This window comes from Urocitellus parryii, chromosome 8 (assembly GCF_045843805.1).
Source record: "Urocitellus parryii isolate mUroPar1 chromosome 8, mUroPar1.hap1, whole genome shotgun sequence".
Taxonomy (NCBI): Eukaryota; Metazoa; Chordata; class Mammalia; order Rodentia; family Sciuridae; genus Urocitellus; species Urocitellus parryii.
The window spans coordinates 143,646,961-143,667,997 of NC_135538.1; the positions used below are offsets into that span (position 1 = coordinate 143,646,961).

At 39.8% G+C, this 21,037-nt stretch overlaps 2 protein-coding genes across 3 annotated transcripts in view; one reads left to right on the forward strand and one right to left on the reverse strand.

Moving 5' to 3' along the window:
* Positions 1-845: 845 nt before the first annotated feature.
* Nol7 (nucleolar protein 7) lies at positions 846-4,668 on the forward strand. Its single transcript, XM_026384636.2, has 8 exons — positions 846-1,197; positions 1,280-1,340; positions 1,916-1,974; positions 3,324-3,355; positions 3,583-3,664; positions 4,077-4,195; positions 4,275-4,352; positions 4,561-4,668. The coding sequence occupies exons 1-8, from the start codon at positions 941-943 to the stop codon at positions 4,638-4,640; spliced, it is 768 nt and encodes a 255-aa protein (XP_026240421.1). The 5' UTR covers positions 846-940; the 3' UTR covers positions 4,641-4,668.
* Positions 4,669-5,001: 333 nt separating this feature from the next.
* Positions 5,002-21,037, reverse strand: part of Ranbp9 (RAN binding protein 9) — an 88,619-nt gene continuing 72,583 nt past the window's right edge. For both annotated transcript variants that reach the window (XM_026384630.2, XM_077802065.1), the window contains exons 9-14: positions 19,607-19,797; positions 17,967-18,111; positions 14,373-14,494; positions 12,170-12,321; positions 8,423-8,534; positions 5,002-5,992 (exon numbers count right to left, since the gene is read on the reverse strand). In XM_026384630.2, the coding sequence (XP_026240415.2) occupies positions 5,862-5,992; positions 8,423-8,534; positions 12,170-12,321; positions 14,373-14,494; positions 17,967-18,111; positions 19,607-19,797 (853 nt within the window). In that variant the 3' untranslated portion in view covers positions 5,002-5,861. The remainder of the gene's footprint in view (positions 5,993-8,422; positions 8,535-12,169; positions 12,322-14,372; positions 14,495-17,966; positions 18,112-19,606; positions 19,798-21,037) is intronic.

Below are 21,037 nucleotides of genomic sequence, written 5' to 3' on the forward strand. Positions count from 1 at the left end.
AGAGCGGCAGTAGACGTCAGTGCAAGGCTCAGAGAAGACAATTGGGGCTCCACCCAGCAGCGACGAGTGGACGGTGCTGGAACTCGCCTGGGGCGAGCTTCTGAGTGCTAGAAGGGGTTCTGGTGGGGAGTGTGCGTCAGCAGAGGGCACAGCGCAGGGGCACGGCACGCGGGAAGCAGCTGATTTGTTGGGAGAATGAGTGATCAACCGTACTGTACAACGGGTGGGAGAGACAGACGGATCGCGAGGCCTCTGTGCATGGAGAATACACGGGGTGGGGGCAGAAGGAGCGCGCCACGTTCAACGTGACGGTGTCCTGGGCTGCGCCGGGTCGCACTCCCATCTGCGGCGGCTGAAGGTCAGTCGCGGGCGGGAACCGACGAGGGTTCTAGACTCACCAAGCGTCTGTTCTCCGGGGGCGCCACACAGACCGAGCGGCCGCGCGGCCGAGGTCGCCAGGCGCGCGTCTGATGCTGAGGATTTAGCCAAGCCAGGCTGCGTCCCCGGTGGGTGACAGCAGGAGGGAGGGCATCGGCGTCCTTCCGCTAGAGCGCATTTCTTCCCGGTGGAAGCTGCGAGGCGCTTGGAGCCATACCCACAAATACCGATGAACTTAGGACCTAACCGAACCCAGTGCTAAAAAAGGCACCGGACAGCGAACGTTCCCTCAGCGGAGGAGGGTAGCCCGACCTGGGCAGCTGTGGCGCCACGGGAGCTCGCGCGTTCAACTAGCTTGTCGCGAGAGAACGCGCCCCCGTAGGCCTGGGCCACGCCCCATGGGAATAGGCCCCGCCCCTCATCTTGCGCACGCGCTTCCGTGCCCTGGGGCCTCCAAACCTGCAGGGGGCGATAAAAGTTCACGTCGCTTACTCTTCCAAGCCGCGCTCAGCTGGCGGCTGTTTCCGGGTCAGAAGTCAGACTGATCGGCGCAGCGTGAGCCATGGTGCAGCTCCGGCCGCGCGCGTCCCGCACCCCCGCGTCGGCGGAGGCGATGGTGGATGAAGGCCAGCCGGCCTCGGAGGAGGCGGAGCACGGCCTGCTGCTAGGGCAGCCCAGCAGCGGCGCGGCCGCTGAGCCGTTGGAGGATGAGGACGGGGAGGACGAGCTTGACGACGAGGCCCCCGAGGAGCTGACCTTCGCCAGCGCCCAGGCCGAAGCGAGAGAAGAGGAGCGGCGGGTGCGCGAGACCGTGCGCAGGTTCGGAGCCCGCGGGCCGGCGGGGAGCACGGGCGCTGGCGACGCCTCGGCCCTGCCCGCTGACCCGCGTCCTTTCTCCCAGGGATAAAACGCTGCTGAAGGAGAAGAGGAAGCGGCGCGAGGAGCTGTTCATCGAGCAGAAGGTGGGAGGGCGGCGGGGCGCCGCGTTCTGCAGCCAGCTGGCCGGGCCGGGCGGGGCGCGCTGTCGCGCGGGGCTGCCGACCTGGTGCGCGGGAGACGGCGCGCGGCCGGACCGAGGCGCCAGGGCCCTCCGCTGCCCACCTCGGAAACGCGGGTGGACGAGCTGTGAACGCGAAACGCCCCGGTCGTTGGGCATCGCGGCGGTGGTTTCTTCCGTCGGAGTCTCGGTCGCCGAGATGAAACGGGGCCATTTGTGAAGGAAGCTGGTTCAGACGCAGCGTCTGGTCGCTTCGCTGTCTCGTGTGGGCAGCTCGGAGAAGTGCCTCCAGGTGGTCCTGCTTGAAGTCCTTTCAACTCCTAAGTGACCCGAGGCGGGGAGCTGAGGACACCCTCCTGTTTCTCACAGGTCTGGAGAGCGTGGGAAGTCATTCATTGAGCCCAGTGTCCCCGCCCCCGGGCTCGAGAGCCGGAGTGTCCAGCCCCAAAGTCCAGCTGCCCTTAAGATGGGGACTTGTAACCAGGTGTCGTCTTACGCACAGCACTGATTTTTTAATGTCTTTTTTTTTTTTCCTGAAAGAAAAGAAAACTACTTCCAGATTCTCTTCTAGAACAGTTAACTGCAGCACCGCACACTGAGTGAGTACTGGACCTTGTTATGTTCTTGCTCACTCACACGTAGCCAGCCATCTCGGGACTCCAGGCTGGAATCCACCCATGTAATTGAAGGAATTACGGAACCTAAGTTAATAAGCTTCACAATGGGGATATTTAAATTTGGTGGAAAGAGGGAAATATGGCACTTTTTAGGGCTTAGTTTTGTTTATTCCCCTAGATAACTCTAGCTTCTGAGTTCCTAATTGCAGTGTATTCATTGAATAAAGTTTGTTGAGCACTTTTTGCAGTTGGGGCAAAAAAGGATAGACAGTGTTGAATACAAGTGTTTTAATATTTAGTGGAGTACAAGACAGTTACCCAGCAAGCTCCTAAAACTCAGCTTTTCTCAATCTTGCCTTACCTGACACTGTTCTTCCTCTTTTCCCCATTTAGTGACTTTGCCATCCATGACATTTAAAAGTCAGCAGTTGTCATCTCCCTCTAGCTCATGGACTCAAGACTGACTGATTTTAGACTTTTAAGGTCATCCCTCTTGGCTCCCCTTAACTGCTTTAAGTTCAAAAGTTTAGCCCCCTTCTATGTAGGCCAATAGTTTTCAACTTTTTTAATAAAAAGTTTTCTAGAATTTCTTTTTTCCTTTTTTTTGGTACAGGGGATTGAACTCAGGGACACTCAACCACTGAGCCACATCCCAGCTCTGTGTTTTATTTAGAGACAGGGTCTCTCTGAGTTGCTTAGGGCCTTGCTTTTGCTGAAGCTGGCTTTTAACTCAGGATCCTCCTGCCCTCAACTTCCCCAGCTGCTGGGATTACAGGTGTGTGCCACCACACCTGGCCAATTCATGTCTTAAATACATATGTAGCTCCGGCTGTTGAATCCTCTTTCATTATTTTAAAATCAACTTAAAAGTGACACCCTCTTTTGATTTCCTCCTTTGTGACCTTTTGTTGCAAATGGTTCTGCATTGTACTCTGTATACTCATACTTTGTCAGTTGTCATCAGTCTGATCCTTTTCTCCAGTGACTATAAACTGTTGAATTATCCTCTGTGATTTCTCCAACTGTGAGATTAGGCCTACCTTTGGTTCTATTAATTCTGTTCAAGACTCCATTCTACTGCTTTGAAGCCTAGTAATATGCTTTCAGATTTAAATCCTGAGAAGGTACTGTGATCCTCATAATACTAGATCATTGATTGAGAATTGGTATGGTGCATTGCAGAAAGCCTTTTGCTTTCCCAAAACAGAGATCCTGAGTAAAAATTGAGGATGCCGATAATGGGGGGGGGGCGAATTACGTAAAGCCAGGAATTGTGTAGCATGTTTTAAGTACTCTGCCATTGTAATCTTTTTTTCTTCTTCTTCCCTTAGCATAAAGAAATCACCAGGAAAGTTGAAAGAAGGTATGAATTGTTCTCATTTATGAACTTCTCCTGTGTCAAGTACATTTAAAAATATTTTAGTTCAATGTTACTCGGCCCTTCCTTAGCACAGGCCTAGGTCTAGCCAAGGTTAGCATAAGCCTGTGACCTCTGCTTCTTATAAATAAAACCTATACCCAGGCAAGTCTGTAATAGAGACTTAAAAGTAAGCTTGAATGCTAATCAGAAAATGGAACTCAATTTTTCAGTTAATTTGCAAAAGAAAAACGAAGAGTGTGAAAAAGGAAGTGACTCCAAGAAAGTTAAAGTACAAAAAGTACAGTCTGCCAGGTAATCACCCTGCCCCCCTATAAAAAAAAACGGATAAAAGCATTAGCTTGGCTTGTGTGGGAAAATATTTTAATTACTAGCACTTTCAGATTGGATCCTTTGCAAAAAAAAAATATATATATATATATACACACACACACACACACACACACATTTACTTGCTATGCGAAGTTGTGACTTTCTTATAAAACCACCCTATACTTTAGTTGTATCTGTATATATACAAAATTAGAATTACAGTTTTTTATATTACTATTTGAAATGAAAAAATAATTCCTTTGAAAATAAGCCAGGGAGGGGCGTCTGTGTTTCTCAGAGACCCTCTGCCTGGTTGGTCCCTAGCACCACAAAAAAATAAAGCTGTTTATGAAAGCGCATGCCATTTATTTTGATCTTTTGTGTTGATCACCAGCCAGAAAAGCTATTTAGCCCTAAGGCTAAAAGACCAAGATCTGAGAGATTCAAAGCAACAAGCCGCCAAAGCCTTTATACATAATTCTCTGTATGGCCCAGGAACCAACAGAACTACTGGTAATTTGCTTGTGGACTATTTTTGCTCATTTTTTACTGCAAAATAAACAAGGAAATGATAAATGATTCTCTTTTTTAGTAAATAAGTTTCTGTCTCTTGACAACAAGAGGTTACCGGTGAAAAAGGCTGCAGCCCAGTTTTTGAATCATGCTTGGGGTAAGATTCAACTCTATTTTCAGCTCTGATACTTTTGTAAGTTGAATGTTCTTTTGAGGACAATAGTTTTGTAATGATAATTGAACAGATCTAGTTTTACATCCCATTCACATGAACCAGAGAATCTTCAAAAGAATGTCTTGAGTTTTACATTTCTCAGGAATTTTAACTAATATTTAATATTCTTATATAAAACTTTCTATTCTAGGAATCCAGAAAAAACAAAACGCCAAGAGGTTTAAACGACGGTGGATGTTCAGAAAGATGAAAACTAATAAATCAAAGTAAAAGCCAAATAAAGAATCTGTACTGTGTATGTAGAGAATTTAGAGCATTCATTTCTCTTATAAAAATCTTTTCAAAGTGTCATTATAAAAACCATAAGTCTGTGTTTGGAGAAATATTTAGCTGTACTTCATCTTTCTGGAATATGATCATGCCTTCTCATCTTTGAGAGCCCTGAAAGAAAAAGTAGTCTTAAAATTATTTTCCTTTTTTTTTTTTTCAATCCAGTAAACAAAGTCAGTCTTAGGTGTCTGGGTGTCAAACTCAGAAGCAGTTAAAACCATCGACATTAATTGCTCTAATTCTACATTATAAACGTATACATATGCCTAATATGTATATAAACTCAACTGACACGCTAGTATCTGTAGAAGTAAATTTTTAATGGCTGGTTAATTATATCACTACATTTTTATTGCAATATAGTACTCATTTAAGCACTTAAAAATGGAAGGTGTACAAAGATTAAATTAAGACACAGTAAATTGACTAAATATTTGGTTTTTATATAAATAAAGGTCATAACCACACTGTTGACATGTAATACTGTTATAATACAACAGTTAAACTTGTGAGTCTACAACAGAAGTCATCTGTAATTAAACAGGAAACAAAGTTGAAAAGACCATGTTAAAACAAAACTACTGGGACTAACAGGTTGGGATTGTAAGTAGCAACGAACATATTCACTCAGCTCCTGAGTATTTCAAGTTTTACAGTACACATTAAAAATGATTTCTTCCATCAACACTATAAATTCAAACTGTCGGATGTTTATGCATTTTGCAAGTTACACTGATTGAATGCTTATATGGGAGCGGGGGTCGGAACATCTCCCAATTTGAAGTTTACATCACCCACATGCTAACACAAACACAACTTGTTCCATTTCCTCTCCCCTTCTTCTCCCCACAAAGAAGGCAGGACTTTTTGGTTTGTTTTAGGTAATTTTTTAAAGGATTTCTGATGATCGATTTGAATGTCTGAAATTCAGTAATATTTAACTCTTAGACAACTAAGAGGTTAAAGATGGAAAATAATTTCTCCTAACACTAAGTTAGAAAATCATTTGCATCATGCTGTAAACTAGGAAGCAATGTAAAGCGACAAAAACCTGTCCCCAGTACATAATTAAAAAAATCTAAATTTCAAATCAGCCGAGCTGGTCTAACTTCCATGTTGACTATATGCCACAATATAAGTGTGAGCTCTTGAAATGCATAGCTAATGTAGGTAGTCTTCCACTGTGGCAAATGCACAGGAGCCGATTCCTGATCGAGCCATCAGTCCTAGACATTGTGTAGCCTGTCCCATTGCTAGGGCAAGTGGAGGTTGCTTTGGCAGATTGTGGGTTTCTGAGAAAAAAGGATTTAAAAAACAAACAGCAGTAAGACATTTTTTAAAATAATCAAGAAAACATTGTGTTTCCTACTCAAGTATCTGCCTATATGGCTTCCTATGACCTCACTAGCAAAGGCAGAGTGATGCCTTGAACATACTGTTCCACCATACTGTTCCCAGGTGACCAACAGAGAAAAACTTGAAAAATCATGCTCTGAAAGTATCAGACACGTACCTATGATGGGAAAGCAACTTATCTGACATTCGGTCTGGGAAGTAATATTTAATATTTCTCTTCCACTTGACCAGAGTGGGTTGACATTAACCAGGGGGAGAACCAGGTTTTCATTAAGTTTCCAGTGACACCCACCACCTTGAGAGGACAGAATTCAATTGAAGCTGCCCGCCTACCCCCAAAGCATAGTGGTCAGTGATATCTGGGGTAGATAATAGTGATGTCAGAGAACATACAGAAGGATCACCCTAAAATTTTGGAGGAATCAACTTAAAATTGATAGTTAAGACACTTTAAAAGTGGAAGTTTTTAGAGTGCTACATACCATAAATTTGTCAGCTGGAGCAGAAGTGCAATAATTAACACATTTATTACTTGCAGAGACAAAAAAGTAAAGGTAAAAGTAGTCTAACTCAGAAGCTGGTAATTTCTCTGTTGACCGGTGTCCGAATTTATGGGGATTCTCTATTAGTAAAATTTACTAGTCTCTCATTGGCATAGTTGACAAGAAAGGGCAAATACAGAGATACACAGCTGGTAAGGAGCCCCATATAATTCAACTCCTCTTGATTCAGAACTTGGAATAGCAACAGGCTGGGTGTGATGGTGCAAGTGGCTCGGGAGGCTAAGGCAGGAGGATTGTGAATTCAACCAGCCTCAGCAACTTATATCTGGTCAAATTTACAAAAGACTAGTGATTTGGGGCTGGGTTGTGGCTCAGCGGTGGAGCGCTCCCCTTGCACGTGTGTAGCCCTGGGTTCAATCATCAGTACCACATAAAAGTAAATAAATAAAATGAAGGTATTGTGTCCAACTACAATTAAAATTTTTTTTTTTTTTTTTAAAAAGGACTAGTGATGTGGCTCAGTGGTTAAGCACCTCTGGATTCAATCCCTGTAACCCCCGCCCTTCCCAAATGGCACTATGGTGATGAGAGAAAATACTTCCTAAAGAATCAAAGCAGGGGAAAAAGAAAAAAAAAAAAAATCAAAAGCAAGCTTAGAATGTAAAGGTATAAGGGAAAAGGAAATGAGAATTCCTTGAAAAGTATTCAAGGTACACAGACCAGTGATAACAATACTTTTCAAAACATCTGTGGGTTAAGATTATTAAAGAACTCATTTACTAATGCTGAAAAAGTTTTTTTAAAAAAATGACTCTTGAAGACTAACAGGGAAATAATTAACCTTGCTCAAATACATTCATTAGGTACACGATTACAGTCTCATTTTAGCCAACAGAGGCATCCAGTAATAAACATACTTAAATTTTTAGACATAGGAAAATCATAAGAATTACATATAAATGCATTATGCACTATATGTAGGAAAATCTATATAATACCACACAATATAAATATGCATAGTAATTTATAATTTGTCATTAATTTTACAGGAATGACAGTTAATGAACTGAAGCACTAATTATAGCTGAACCTATTATAGCACAGTAAGAATACACATCTTAGATAGGTTCCAGAACAATTTAATTCCTTTGAGGAACCCAACAAATAAGAAAACTGGTCACTTTTCTCCAAAAACTCTGCCCAAGTTTGAGTTGTACCTGGCAATTAGGACTGCATGACCAGCTATAGTGTAATAATTTCAAACAACAGTCTTCCCTACAGAGCCACTATTGTTACTAATTTCTATTATTTTTGTCAGTAGAGCTAAGTGGATTCTGTATAACCAAAAACACATTAACCAAAAGAAATTCATATCATTTACTATTACACAAATTAACTACCACACGAAGGACACTAGTCCCATTCCCAAACATCAGTATTAGTCCTTAACAAATAAAGACTTAATGAACTTTATAAAGGTCTGCCCCTTACAAAAGTTAATTAAATGTGAGTACCGAGATCACCCCAGTCCTTCACTGCAAGTCTTCCACTGTGTAACACTGCCCACGTCTTCCTAAAATAGTTTGAAATGTGTGACTAAAAGACCTGAACCCTAACAGGGCTGACAGCTGAGCAGCCGTCTAAACAGGACTGAAGTCCCATGTTGTCTGGAGAATCAGAATCTAAAAGTCAGGTGAAAAAATCACTGTTCTCTAAATTACCTTTGAAGAGAACTGCCCCCAAATTAAAGGTTTTATTGTATACAATCAACCTATATTTACTAAGAAATATATAAATGTTAGCACAAATACCCTCAAATATTCTGAGAGGCTAGGTGAAGTTGTGCTTTTTGGTTTTACTTACCTAATATTGCACTATTAAGAGCTGAGCACACAGGTTCCCTCTGAATTGGGTCAAGCTGATTTCCAACTGGGCTATTCCAAGGATCTGAATATGCTAGTAAACTGAAAGCATCCTGTTGAAAACAAACAATTTGATTTTCAACTCAAATAGTTCAACTGTTATGTTCATAAGCTGAGAGCTGGTTCCAAGCTGAGAGAGAGAGAGATAGAGAGAGAGAGATAGATACATGAAATAATCCTTCCAAGTCATTAGTCTACTGTAATCTTTAAACTCCTTTTTCCCAGTCTGGGATGCTATTTTTTTTTTTTTCTTTCTTTTCCCTGCAGTGCTGAGGATCCAACCCAGGACCTCAAGTGCTCAGCCACTACCCTCCACCCCATTCCCTGATTTAGATAAATGTTACCTTCAACTTCCATCTTGCCTGTTTGTACAGTTATGTGTTGCATAAAGACATCCAGGCCAGTGACAGACCGCGTACGTAACAGTGGTCTCTAAGACTAATGGAGCTGAAAATTCCTGTGGACTAGTGACAGCATAGCTGGTGTCATGTTTTAGCCCAATGCACGCTCACCTGTTTGGGGGGGTGCTGGTGTAAACAAACCTACTACACTGCCACTTGTGTATATTAGGTAGACCACACTTGGTAATGCGTGACTACCAAGCCCAGGCCACGCCACATGCCCACTGTACAGCCAAGGTGTGTAGGTCTGTTTAAGTACACTCTGATGGGTGCACAAAAAGACAAACTACCTAACAACACATTTCTTGGAACATAGCCATGTTGTCAAGTGACCCGAAAGCATGGGATTCAGAAGTTTATGCCAATTCCAAAATATTTAAGAATTGAAAAATAACTACCATCACATGTAGTCTGAGGAGGGGAGGGTGATTTCTAAGACTTAACTACAGCAAAAAATGTTTTCAGATGCTCTTCTCTAGTCTTTTTTCTTTGACTCCTTATAAAGTGGGTCAGTTATTCATCCTTGTGTGGATCAAGGTTAAGTCTGAGGAATGAGAAGGAAACAGCTGAGAATATTAAGAGAGCCCCCTAAAGAGTTTGGGAGTTGCGCAGCAGTCAGAGGTACAAAATCAAAGCCATCCATAGTCTTTGAATAAAGATGAGTAACATCTTCACATAATTCAGTGTGAATAAATCAATTAATCAAGAAATATCTTTAAGAAACAGAGCCATAATAACATTTTCTGAGCTTTGTGCAATTTAAAATAAAAAACATAGTAAGCTAATGGCATATAATCAAATTTAAAAGGTACCACATAAATCACACCTTCCTTCACGCTGCTCAATTAGTATAAATTCTAACAAGACAATCAAGTCAGAAGTATAAAAATGTCTTAAGAATTCGTCAACACATTTCATAATCTCAAATATCACTTTAACACACGAGTTCTCAAAATGCAGTCGTGGGACACACAAATCCAAGAAGGCCCTTTGAGGAGATCTGTGAAGTCGAAACTACTTTCATAATGACACTAAGATATTCTTTGTCTTTTTTACTTACATTCTTTCATAACTATAAAGTCGAGTTTTCCAGAGGCTATATGATGTGTGTATCACAACAGATTCAGAAATAGGTATAAGAATCCAGCTCATCTATTAAAGCAAGCATTGAAGAGATTTGCAAAAAATATAAAGCAACACTACTACTCATCTTGGAGAGAGGCTGGCTTGGGGAAGAGAGCTATTTTTCTTTAAAATGTTACTTAATGAGTTTACTGTAGGATCAATGACTAATTTCAGCTTCAGAATTCAAAATCTAAACTTTCACAACTTTCCCCCCCTCGTACGGAAGGAAAACCCCAGGGCCTCAGGCATGCTAGGCCACTGCTCTAGTATGCAGCTGCATCCCCAACCCTTTTAAAAATACTTTTGTTGTAAGATAGGGGGAACCCTATCTAAATTTAATAATACACTTTGCAGTATTAAGGACTGACTCCAAGTCCTTGCATAGGCTGGACAAATGCTCTACCTTTGTGGTGTATCCCCCAGTCTTTTTTATTTTGAGATAGGGTCTCACTAAATTGCCCAGGCTGGCCTCCAACTTGTGATACTCCTGTCTCAACCTCCCAAGCACCTGGGAACACAGGCTTGCACCAACATGAACAACTAGTTCTAACTTCCAATATGGTAAGTATCAATAGATGCAAACAACATAAACAAAAAAACTCTTTGGGAATCCTTAATTTTTAAAGGATTCAGATACCAACAAGACTAAGAGACACTGTCCTAAAATATTCTCAGAACTTAGCAAAGAAATACTCAGTTTTCCAGATAATTTTAGAAATCTAAAATAATAGAGACAAAGTATTAAGCTTCCTCTAAGCACTTTTGATTTCAGGAAAAGTTCTAAAATGTTGTGCAATGATGTATATTGGTACTATACATTAGAGGTGACACATTAGAGAAATATTTAAAGGTGGGCGGGGAGACTTAAGGCATATTCTAACTTTAAGAAAATTTTAAACTTCTAAAGCAAATATGGACAGCTAGTTTTCTGATACATGAATGTTTGATTTGAATTCTAATATATACTAATTTTATTTAACTTTTTAAAAAATTGTAATTTCACCTTGGGGTTGGGGGGTGAGGGGCTGGGAGTAGCTCAGGGTCCCCGTCAGAAATAGCACTTATTGTGCTACACAGTAGATGAAGTACCAACTCTGGTGAATAGATTTCTTTTTACACGTCATCTACAAGACTTTGAACCTTTACAAGAGGCCCTTCACCCATCCTAGGTAGGGGAGCACTGATATGTGTACACGGGGGTACACTGAGGCCACTGCGAAAGTCACTGTGCTTTTACTGATTTTTTTGCAGAGTATATTATATCAAGGGCAACTAGGCACTGCCCACTGTTACTCTTAGTTGAGGTCTGGAGAGGTGGGCAGGGGGCTTGCCCTTTCCTACCACACCTAAGCATCATTTCAAGAACATTTTATATGCATCTCTCCCTTTTGCAATGGTTACAAGTGGTATGGCGGGGGGGGGGGGGAGAGGTATCTTTCTAAAATCTTCTGGTCGAATTGTTCAGAACAAATCAACTTTTAAAGTCCCATAACATGTTCACAACTAACTACAATTTGACTTCAGTAGAGAACTCCTCCATCTTGAACTGATACACAAAATTGAGGTTAACTTTGAACTAGTTTACTCCATTTAGCAGATGCAAATTTAGGTGAAATTCTAGGAAGTGATTATTAAATGAATATACCAAATTCATGAACACTCACTATCAATGCTCACCATCGACTGTGGATATTAACCCACAAAAGATTTTAAAATGAAATTCAACTACTCTGGCCATGAAACATGACCCAATCCTTCACTAATCCCCATAAAAATGAAAAACACACATTATATATTCAATTTGCTGCAATCCTGGAACAATGTTTACTAAAATACTACAACTATAGTCTTATCGGTGCACTCACACTTCTCTTAGTAACTCTAACAAATGTTACTAAGAATTAACAAAGCAAGCTGACACAGGCACACAAACACAGAAATGCAACAGAACTGGGACTTGGACCATATTTTTCCGCCTGAAGCCCAATGCTCTTCTTGGTAGATCAGCTGCTTAATCCCATCAAATATTTCACTAGCGAATGGACAAAAAGCAGGTCCAAGTTCCCCAACAAGAATTCCTAGCACACTCCTCAAGGTTTTACAAAACTACATTTCAGTTCCTTGAACCCATTTACAACCCCTCCGAGGGAAAGCACACTCACCTTCAGCATTTTCTTATTTGCTGTGTTCTTGCCACACTCTCTCCTCAGCTGCTCGCTCATTGCCTGCAGCTCTCGTCCAAAGTGGATCATTCTCTCTATGGCAGCCTGACTTCCACCACACAACTGGCGTCTCAACTGACTTGAATCAACTTCTGTAAGCAAAACAACCAAGTATTTTACTACCTATGGTGAACAATGGAGAAACTAATATAAAATTTTAATAACATTTGGTATATTCATTTAATAGTCACTCCTAATATTTCATCTAAAATTTTTTATCCATCTTTTAAATTTAGGACGGAAGTTTGCAGCTAAAAGGTGTACTTTATTTGGGTCTCAAGGGTCTAAGATCCAATAGCCAGCCTGCAGCTGAGAATCAGGTGACAACCCTTTAATGTCAGAAGGGGTCTCACACCTCAGGGGAACTTTATGAACATAAAGTTAATGCAGTGCAGCTCCAGGGTGGAGCACAAGCTCAGCCAACACAAGGGCTGGGTTCTATCACCAGCTCTGCAAAAAACAAATGAGCTTTTTAAAATTAAGTGCAACTCTACAACTGTATTGAGCAACATAAAAAAAGAAAAGGAAAAAATATATACTAATCGCCTCTCAGGCTGCTGTAACTGATAAGCAGAGATGGAATAAAATATTTGTGGAAGCTAAGACTAAATGACTTCAATAAAAACACAGAAGAGCCGGGTGCAGTGGCGCACACCTGTAATCCCAGCTGCTCCGGAGATTGAAGCAGGAGGATCACAAGTTCAAAGCCAGCCTCAGCAAAAAAGAGGCGATAAGCAACTCAGTGAAACTCTGTCTCTAAATCAGATATAATTAGGACTAGGAATGAAGCTCAGCGGTCAAGTGCCCCCCACCCCCCCACCCCCGAGTTCAATTCTCTGTTCCCCCCCACCCTGCCCCCCCAAAAAAAAAACCCACAGAAAATACCATATTTTACTAATCAGTAAAAGGATGAATTACACTATTAGAAAAATACTATTTTTAGAAAATATTTTTACATATCTTAACAATTATCAATATCATAACCATATTATTATAATATAACCATAAGTCATTAATAACTATGTCATTAATATGATGAAGATGATGATAATGGCTAACTTTTAGTAAGTACTTTGTATTCTTAGCTTTCAGTAAATGAATAACTCATTTACTCTTCCCAGGGCCTATAAGACAGTTATTATTTTACCCATTTTACAGATGAAGAAACTTGAGGTACAGACCAGTTAGGCACTTTGTGCAAGGTCAAACAGCTAGTATGTGGCGACTGCAGAAATCAAATCCAGGTAATCTTGATCTTCATCACTATGTTTAAAATACTCTTTGGAGGTTGAGGTTCCTGATATGTAAGAGCAAAACTAGGCTGCCTTTTTTTTAAATATTTATTTTTTTAGTTGTAATTGGACATAATACCTTTATTTTATTTATTTTTATGTGGTGCTGAGGATCAAACCCAGGGTCTGGCACATGCTAGGTGAGCACTCTACTGCTAAGCCACAACCCCAGCCCTAGACTGCCTTTTTAACAATTGGAATGTACACCTTTTAATCTTGAACGCTAAGAAATCTAATGTTGCTATGAAATTCCAACAAATAATTTATAAGATCCAATAATTTTCACTGTGTATTTGATGAGAAAGTTTGCTGGTGACTTGACTTTAGGATACAACCTACTACATAAATTATCAACAAAATAAATTATGCATACAAATATATCTTTGAGCCAAATTTTTTTTTTTAAATAGTGGGAGAGGTCCTACATAAGCACCTTCTATGTGCCTAGCACAGTACTGTATATAGTCACGTTTATATTAAATGAATTTAAGAAACTAATTAAAATTTATACACCATTCCTGATTCATTTGGCCTTATTGACTTCATTGAAATAAGTGCTACAAGTTTTTAGATCTTCAACCTTAAACATCCTAATGGCTCAAAGTTCTGTAAGCTAGCTCTCCCGCATTAATGACAGTACTCAAGTCAAACTGGGCAAAGAGAACTGTCTGGCACTTAATTTCAGAAGGAACTAAAAGTATCTCTACTGTCTTAACAACCCACTCTGAAAAAGCTTAAGTTATTCATTCTTTAAATTTGGTTTATGCTCATCAGCTGTGAATCAGTACAAGTAAAAACATAACCTTGTAGCCATCATTTTTATTAAAAATTTAAGAAATATCACTGCAGACCCATTTCGGTGTCACAATCTTCCATTTCGTGGTCATGTTTTGAGCTACCATTTAGGAAGCCATTGGATGAGGTTTCTCCAACTCCATTGGAGTAGTGATCTGTTTCCATGTCTACATCATTACTGAAAATGAAAAAACAAACCTAATTTTAGAAATATCATATTTGCAGCTTTGTTTAAAATCAGTTACCACTCAAGTGCATGGCCTATGTATAGACTAACTTTAAAAGGCAACAGCAATCTGGAAAGAAGGTTTTTGGTTAAATCCTGAATGGATTCAGAGCCAAACACATAGCTGACTTTTAACAAACTCAAACCCGTGAGGACAAGAGAGGGAAAAAAGGTAGATGTGCAAAAGTGAAGTGATTTTGTGACTTTACAACAATATGGAGAAGTTGTACTGCAGGGCGATGATTCTATTTTTCAAACTCAGGTCTGCACTTCCCTGGTTCAACTCCTGCCCCAGAACCCCCCCAGCCATCCCTCCCCGCTACTCCCTGCACTCATTTCCAGCATGTCAAGGACAAACCTCACTCTCCAACAACTGCACCCGACTCCCGGGGCCACAGCCTTCTTCTGCCCTCACTTCACTGCTTCTAGACTGCTGCAGGTTCTAGAGCCTTTGTCGGTACTACTCAACAATGCTCAAAGGTAAATAATATTCCCAAAATGAAGGTTTCAGAAAACTGTTATATACATTTATTAATGTCAAAATGAACCCCACTATCATGTACAACTGTAATGCACTAAAAATAAAAATAAACAAATTTTCAAAACTCAAAAGTTTCATCTGCTCCCACATTTTCAGCTTCACCCCCACCCCCCAGAGGCTAGATTAGCGGCCAGGAGTTCTAACCTACTGCTGAGTCTCCATTTCCACTTTTTATTTTTGAGACAGGGTCTCACTGGGTTGCCTAGACTGATCTTAAACTCGAAAACCTGATTCCACCTTGCAAACAGCTGGGAGCTCAACAAATCTCCAACTGCTGTAGGATGGTTTCTGGGCAGTTTCTGATTTTCATTCATTCCACACTGAATGAAATAACTACAACTCCCACGCTCTCACAAGCAAAACTCTATGTCTAATCTTTTAAGATTCCTCCTATGAAGATCTAGGTAGATAGTTTCATAACCCAAAGGTAAATATTTGATGAAAATTTAGGGAAATACTTAAATAAAAAATAATGACTTTTACCATCATAAAAGCAATTATAAATTCATTTAAATAATAAAACAAATATAATCACTAGTTAATACAGGTAGCACATTCACCTGTGTGTGTGTGAGAGAGAGAAAGATAGAGTGAGCGAGCGAGCGAGCGCACCCCCCCCCCCCACAATCGAGCACATGCAATGTGTGGGTGCAGGTGCTCCTGTTTGTGAAATCTGTAAGGTAAGAAAGATTTTGGGAGAAGGGGACAATGGTCCTAGGACTCCACACTAGACTTATTCAGTCAGAAATGTTTATTATCTTGACAAACTTAAGAGAAATAAAACTTCAAAAATAATAACATACTAATTTTTTTATTTACTTGGGTTTTCAATTTAATATTTGAGAGGCCTCATTCATTTACACACATTTAAGAGCCTCTGAGGCAAGTTGCTCATCAGGTACGAGGAACATTATGTAACAGCCTCTGTCCTCCAATAGCAAATGGCCTATGCAAAGCTAATGAAGTCAGTCTAGTCGAGTGACCATGATCAGAACTATGACCAAAGTCCATCACAACATGGGGGCTGGGGGATGATCCTAGAACAGTGACATATGAAGTTGAGTTTTGCAGACTGAACAGAAGCTATAACGGAGGGGAGGAGGGCAAGGGGAAGACCATTTCAGATGGTGGGAGTCATGGGGGGAAAGCACAGTTTGCAAGTCCTAAATCCTGGGAAGCATTATCAGCTCGGCAACTTACTGACTCTTAATCATTGACCTTTACATCTGTAAAATGGTTTAAACAGTTACTACCACCTTTGTCTATTTAACGATATTAATAAAGGAAAACCGTTACTGAATGACTTTTTGTTTAACGCAATTCAAACATTTACTGGCTTTCCCTTCTCTCTCACACACAGAAAGAAGGGATGCTATGCCATCACCCTTCCAATTTAAGCTGAACTCAGGTAATAACAGGTCTATTTAGCAACTTCCAGCTATGAGGAGAGTATTTAAGAGAAAAACCACAAACCGACCACAATTTTACCATCAAAGGCAGAACCTTTATTAACAATCAAGTGCCAATTATAAAGCATTAACGGTTTAACATTAAAAAATTTCCATTCATGATTTCTTTACATATATTTGAGGGGGCAGGGTACTGGGGATTGAACTCGGGAGCACTCGACCACTGAGCCACATCCCCAGCCCTATTTTGTATTTTATTTAGAGAAGGGTCTTACTGAGTTGCTTAGTGCCTCACTTTTGCTGAGGCTGCCTTTGAACTTGTGATTCTCCTGCCTCTGCCTCCCGAGCCGCTGGGATTACAGGCGTGTGCCAACACACGTGGCTACTATGATATCTTAGTTATTATTTTCCAATATGTTATTACCTACTGTGAAAGATCATCCCAACCTCCTCAGCAAAAGGCAGGCATTTTTTTCCTGCCACTTTTGTGGTCCTCTATTATAACCTTATTGCACAACACCATTACTTTCATAAATTTTTGTCACTGTGTCAGATAACCCAAAAATTTTGATTAAATCTTCAAATTTTCAAAAACTTATTTTTTTAAACACAGATTTCTTTCTGGTGAACCATATTTCCTATATGATTCCACACTAAAAATTAGGTTCTATCCTTCAATAAAAAAATGTTGTACTGATAAACATTCCCAATAAATGCACTGTCACAAACTAAGTTAAAGTTATAAGGCCATATCAATATCAAACTGCTTCAGATGTTGATGATTAGATAGGATAAATGCACAAGAATTTGCTCCTGAACATTCATATTCAATTTAAGTGATTACATTTCATGGACTTTTAGGATCCATGAATATCAAACCTGAGTACGTCAAGGTTCACAGTACATTGATAAGAGATGTTATCTTCTCTCAAAGCTCCTCAAAGTCAGTTCATACCTAAAGGACTGTTTGATACCTAAAAGGCCTTCAGTACTTTTGTCAAGCTACTGGCTACCGTATGATTGAGCTACTGGTCATGTGCAAGCTCGTTAAAGACTTTCAAACTAAACATTTTACCAAAAAAACTCACACAGAAAAATCAAGGTGTAAATTTATCTTATGTTAAATTAGAGGTTAAATATACTATTCATGCCTTAATTTGAAAACAACAAATGGAATTTTCACGGTGATCTGAAGAGACTGGCAGGAAAAAAGATCCAGAGTCTTCAGTCTGTCCTTCCATCTGTCATCATCATCTCACCAGAGGAAAAGAAGGTAGGAGAAAAAGGAACTAAAGTAAAAAGCCCACATGCATTTAGGAAACTGAAATACTTTGAAGAAATGACTCCCTACTTTCTACTTTGTGGGAACCTGAGAACTCTCAGACCCTAAATGAGTCATATAGATTCTTTCAAAATTATTAACAATGATGACATCTATAACTTGGTCTTTTATACTAATGCAAAAGCAACCTACCTGGTGAAGTTGTTAACTTGTTGTGACCTTGACATATTTATACTGTTCAATTCTGGTACATTCAGATTGGATGACTGATGTTTACTATGGCAATATGATTGATGTGCTTTATTTGATATTACACCATTACTACAACTTTCAAAACCTGGGGGGGGGGGAAGGGGGGAAAAAGGTACCATATGGAAATAGAAACAAAAAACAACATTAATTAGGCTGCAAGTAGTGTCCCCATATTTGATTTTATATTAAGATTTTTCAGATATAGGAAATCAATGGACTATTTAAATAGTAAATAGCTTTTCTGAGGGTACTGAAAGCATTTCATTGTATGCTATAATTATTATCTCCTCTAATATTTCTTGTTTATGGATCTTACTTAATCCCCACAATCCCCATGAGGGCACTACAATCATGTACTGCTTAACAATAGGAATACACTGAGAGTAATGTGCTGTTAGGCAATGTTGTCCTCATGCTGACATTCAATTGTACTTCCATAAACCTACTATACACATAAGCCCGAATGATACAGTACATTGCTCCTACTCCAAGAACCTGGATAGCATTTTGCTGTACTGAATACTGTAGGACATTGTTACACAATGATAAAATGGTGTATCTAGACATAGAAAAGTAACAGTAAAAATACCATGCAATGGGAATTTTTCTGCTCCACTGAAGTCTCATGGGACCACTATCATATATATATATGGCTGCTCGTCAGTGACAAAAATATTGTTATGTGGCATATTCCCATCATACCCGCTTGACATGAGTACACCATGGCTCAGAGTTTGTCCAAGTCTAAAGTGACTGTGTAATGTTTAAAAGGTGTAGTGGATGAGGATACAGACACAGGAATCATTCTCACTGTGCAGGATGAGGTCAACAAACGGTGAGGTATTAATGCAGAAAGAGTACATACTGATTGCGGAACCAAAGGTTCTACAGTATGAAAAAAAGCAAAGGTGCTACAGTATGAAAATCCAAAGGTTCTACAGTATGAAAAAAAAGCACCATTACCTGATTTGTTTTACAAAGTTAAATGTACAGTGGGAAGGTAACGTGCTGGGAAATAAAGAATTAAAGAGATAAAGAGAAGAATGATAAGGGTCACTCATAAACCTGTAGATGTCACAAAAGCCAAGGAACAAGAGAAGTTCAATGAAGAGAACACCAAAAATGACAGAGTGAAGACTGGCAAGCTGAAAAGGGAAGAGGAGAATATGGCCTGGGCAGACACAGATCTGACGACAGTGGCTGGGGAAACTGAGGGAAAGATGCCAACCTAGCTTTGACAAGCTCTGGCATGAGATATTACAGCCAGATCACCTTTAAAGCCACACTTTATTAAAAACCACAGTTACCGTCTCATTACTTAATGGTTGGATTTTAGTGACAACTCATATGGAATGCTGGCATTTGTTTATGAAGACCCACTAATAAGCTACTCTCAGAAACACCTATTCTTTCTGTTACTTTTTGGTACTAGATAACACACAAATCTGAATCTACAATTTTCAGAATGCCTGGAGATCAAGTATATATAACTACATATTATCTACCTCCAGATTTTTACATAATTTTTAGGGGGCTCAATATTATAAAAAATGGGTGAAAGTTTCAATGTTGAATCTCACCAGAAAAATGTGCAGTACTTCCTTTGCCTGATGCTAAATTGTGGATATTCATTCCATGGCTGGGGCTCATGCTTGGACTACTAAAAGGTCGAGGACTAACAGGGTAACTGTCTTGAGATTTTGGACTTCGGCCTCCCAAACATCGCACTTCACTATCTGTACCATTCACCATTTCTATAAATTGACGCACTCTAAAAGAAAGAAGAAAAATTTAGACAAGAATCTTCAAATAGCATTCTGTTTACGTAATAGTAATTTCTGAAAATAATTTAAAAGCTTCTAATTATCAGTAAGTTTGGTGTTTCCATAAAAATCACAGTACAACACAAGACATTACAATAACACTACCCCCTTTAATAACGATTAACTAAGAAAATGAAAGTCTATCTGCAGCTATAATAAATAAAATAGATACCACTGTTAAACCTAAGAATGATTTTAACAACATTTGTACTTGGAAGGAAATCAATCGGTGCCTGCGAGCATGGCTTTATGTGCATCAGATTCATAAACAACCTTTTCATAAATAGCCTTTTCCCCACCTTTCCTCACCCTCAGTCTCATTCCTAATCTCTTACCCAAATGAGCCTTACTTAAACTTTAAAACCAAATAACTCCCACCTGACTTACAAAGGATTTCTGTGGCTTAAAGACTTGAAATCTTAAGTTCAGTAACTTCTGACTTTTTAAAATAACAAATATTCATAAAACCAACAAAACCTCAAAATTATGGTGGCTAGTATTCAAAAAACACACAAAAAAATTGTTGGTGGGGATGTAAAGAAATTTAAAACCTTGTGCATTTCTGGTGGGAATATAAAGAAGCACCTAGGGAGGAAAACAATATAGAAGTTTTTCAAAGTGTCAAACATAGAAATACCAGATTCCACTTCCAGGTATATACCAAAAAGAAGTAAAAGCAAGACATTTATACACCTATGTTCACAACAAAGTTATTCATAATAATCAAGAGATGGAAGCAATTCAAGTGTAAATCAACAGACAAATGGATAATAAGGGGTATATCCATATAATGGAATATTATTCAGCTTTCAAAAGGAAGGAAATTTGGATGAATTCCTTGAAGACAAGGGTGGGGTTGTAGCTCAATGGTAGAGCACTTGCCTAGCATGTGTGAGGCACTGGGTTTGGTTCTTAGCATCACATATAAATAAATAAAGATCCACTGAATACTGAACAGCATTTAAAAAAAAAAAAAAAAAAAAAAACCGAAGACATTACACTAAGTGACTAAGCCAGTCAAAAAGACAAATGCTATATGAAGGACCTAAGTGGGGAGGGAAGGATGGGAGAAGTTAATGTTTAATGAGCGAAGATTCAACCTAGAAAGATGAAAAAGCTTTAGAGATTGGGGTAGGGGGCAACTGCACAAAAATGTAAGTGTACTTAAAAGTACAGAACTGTATTCTT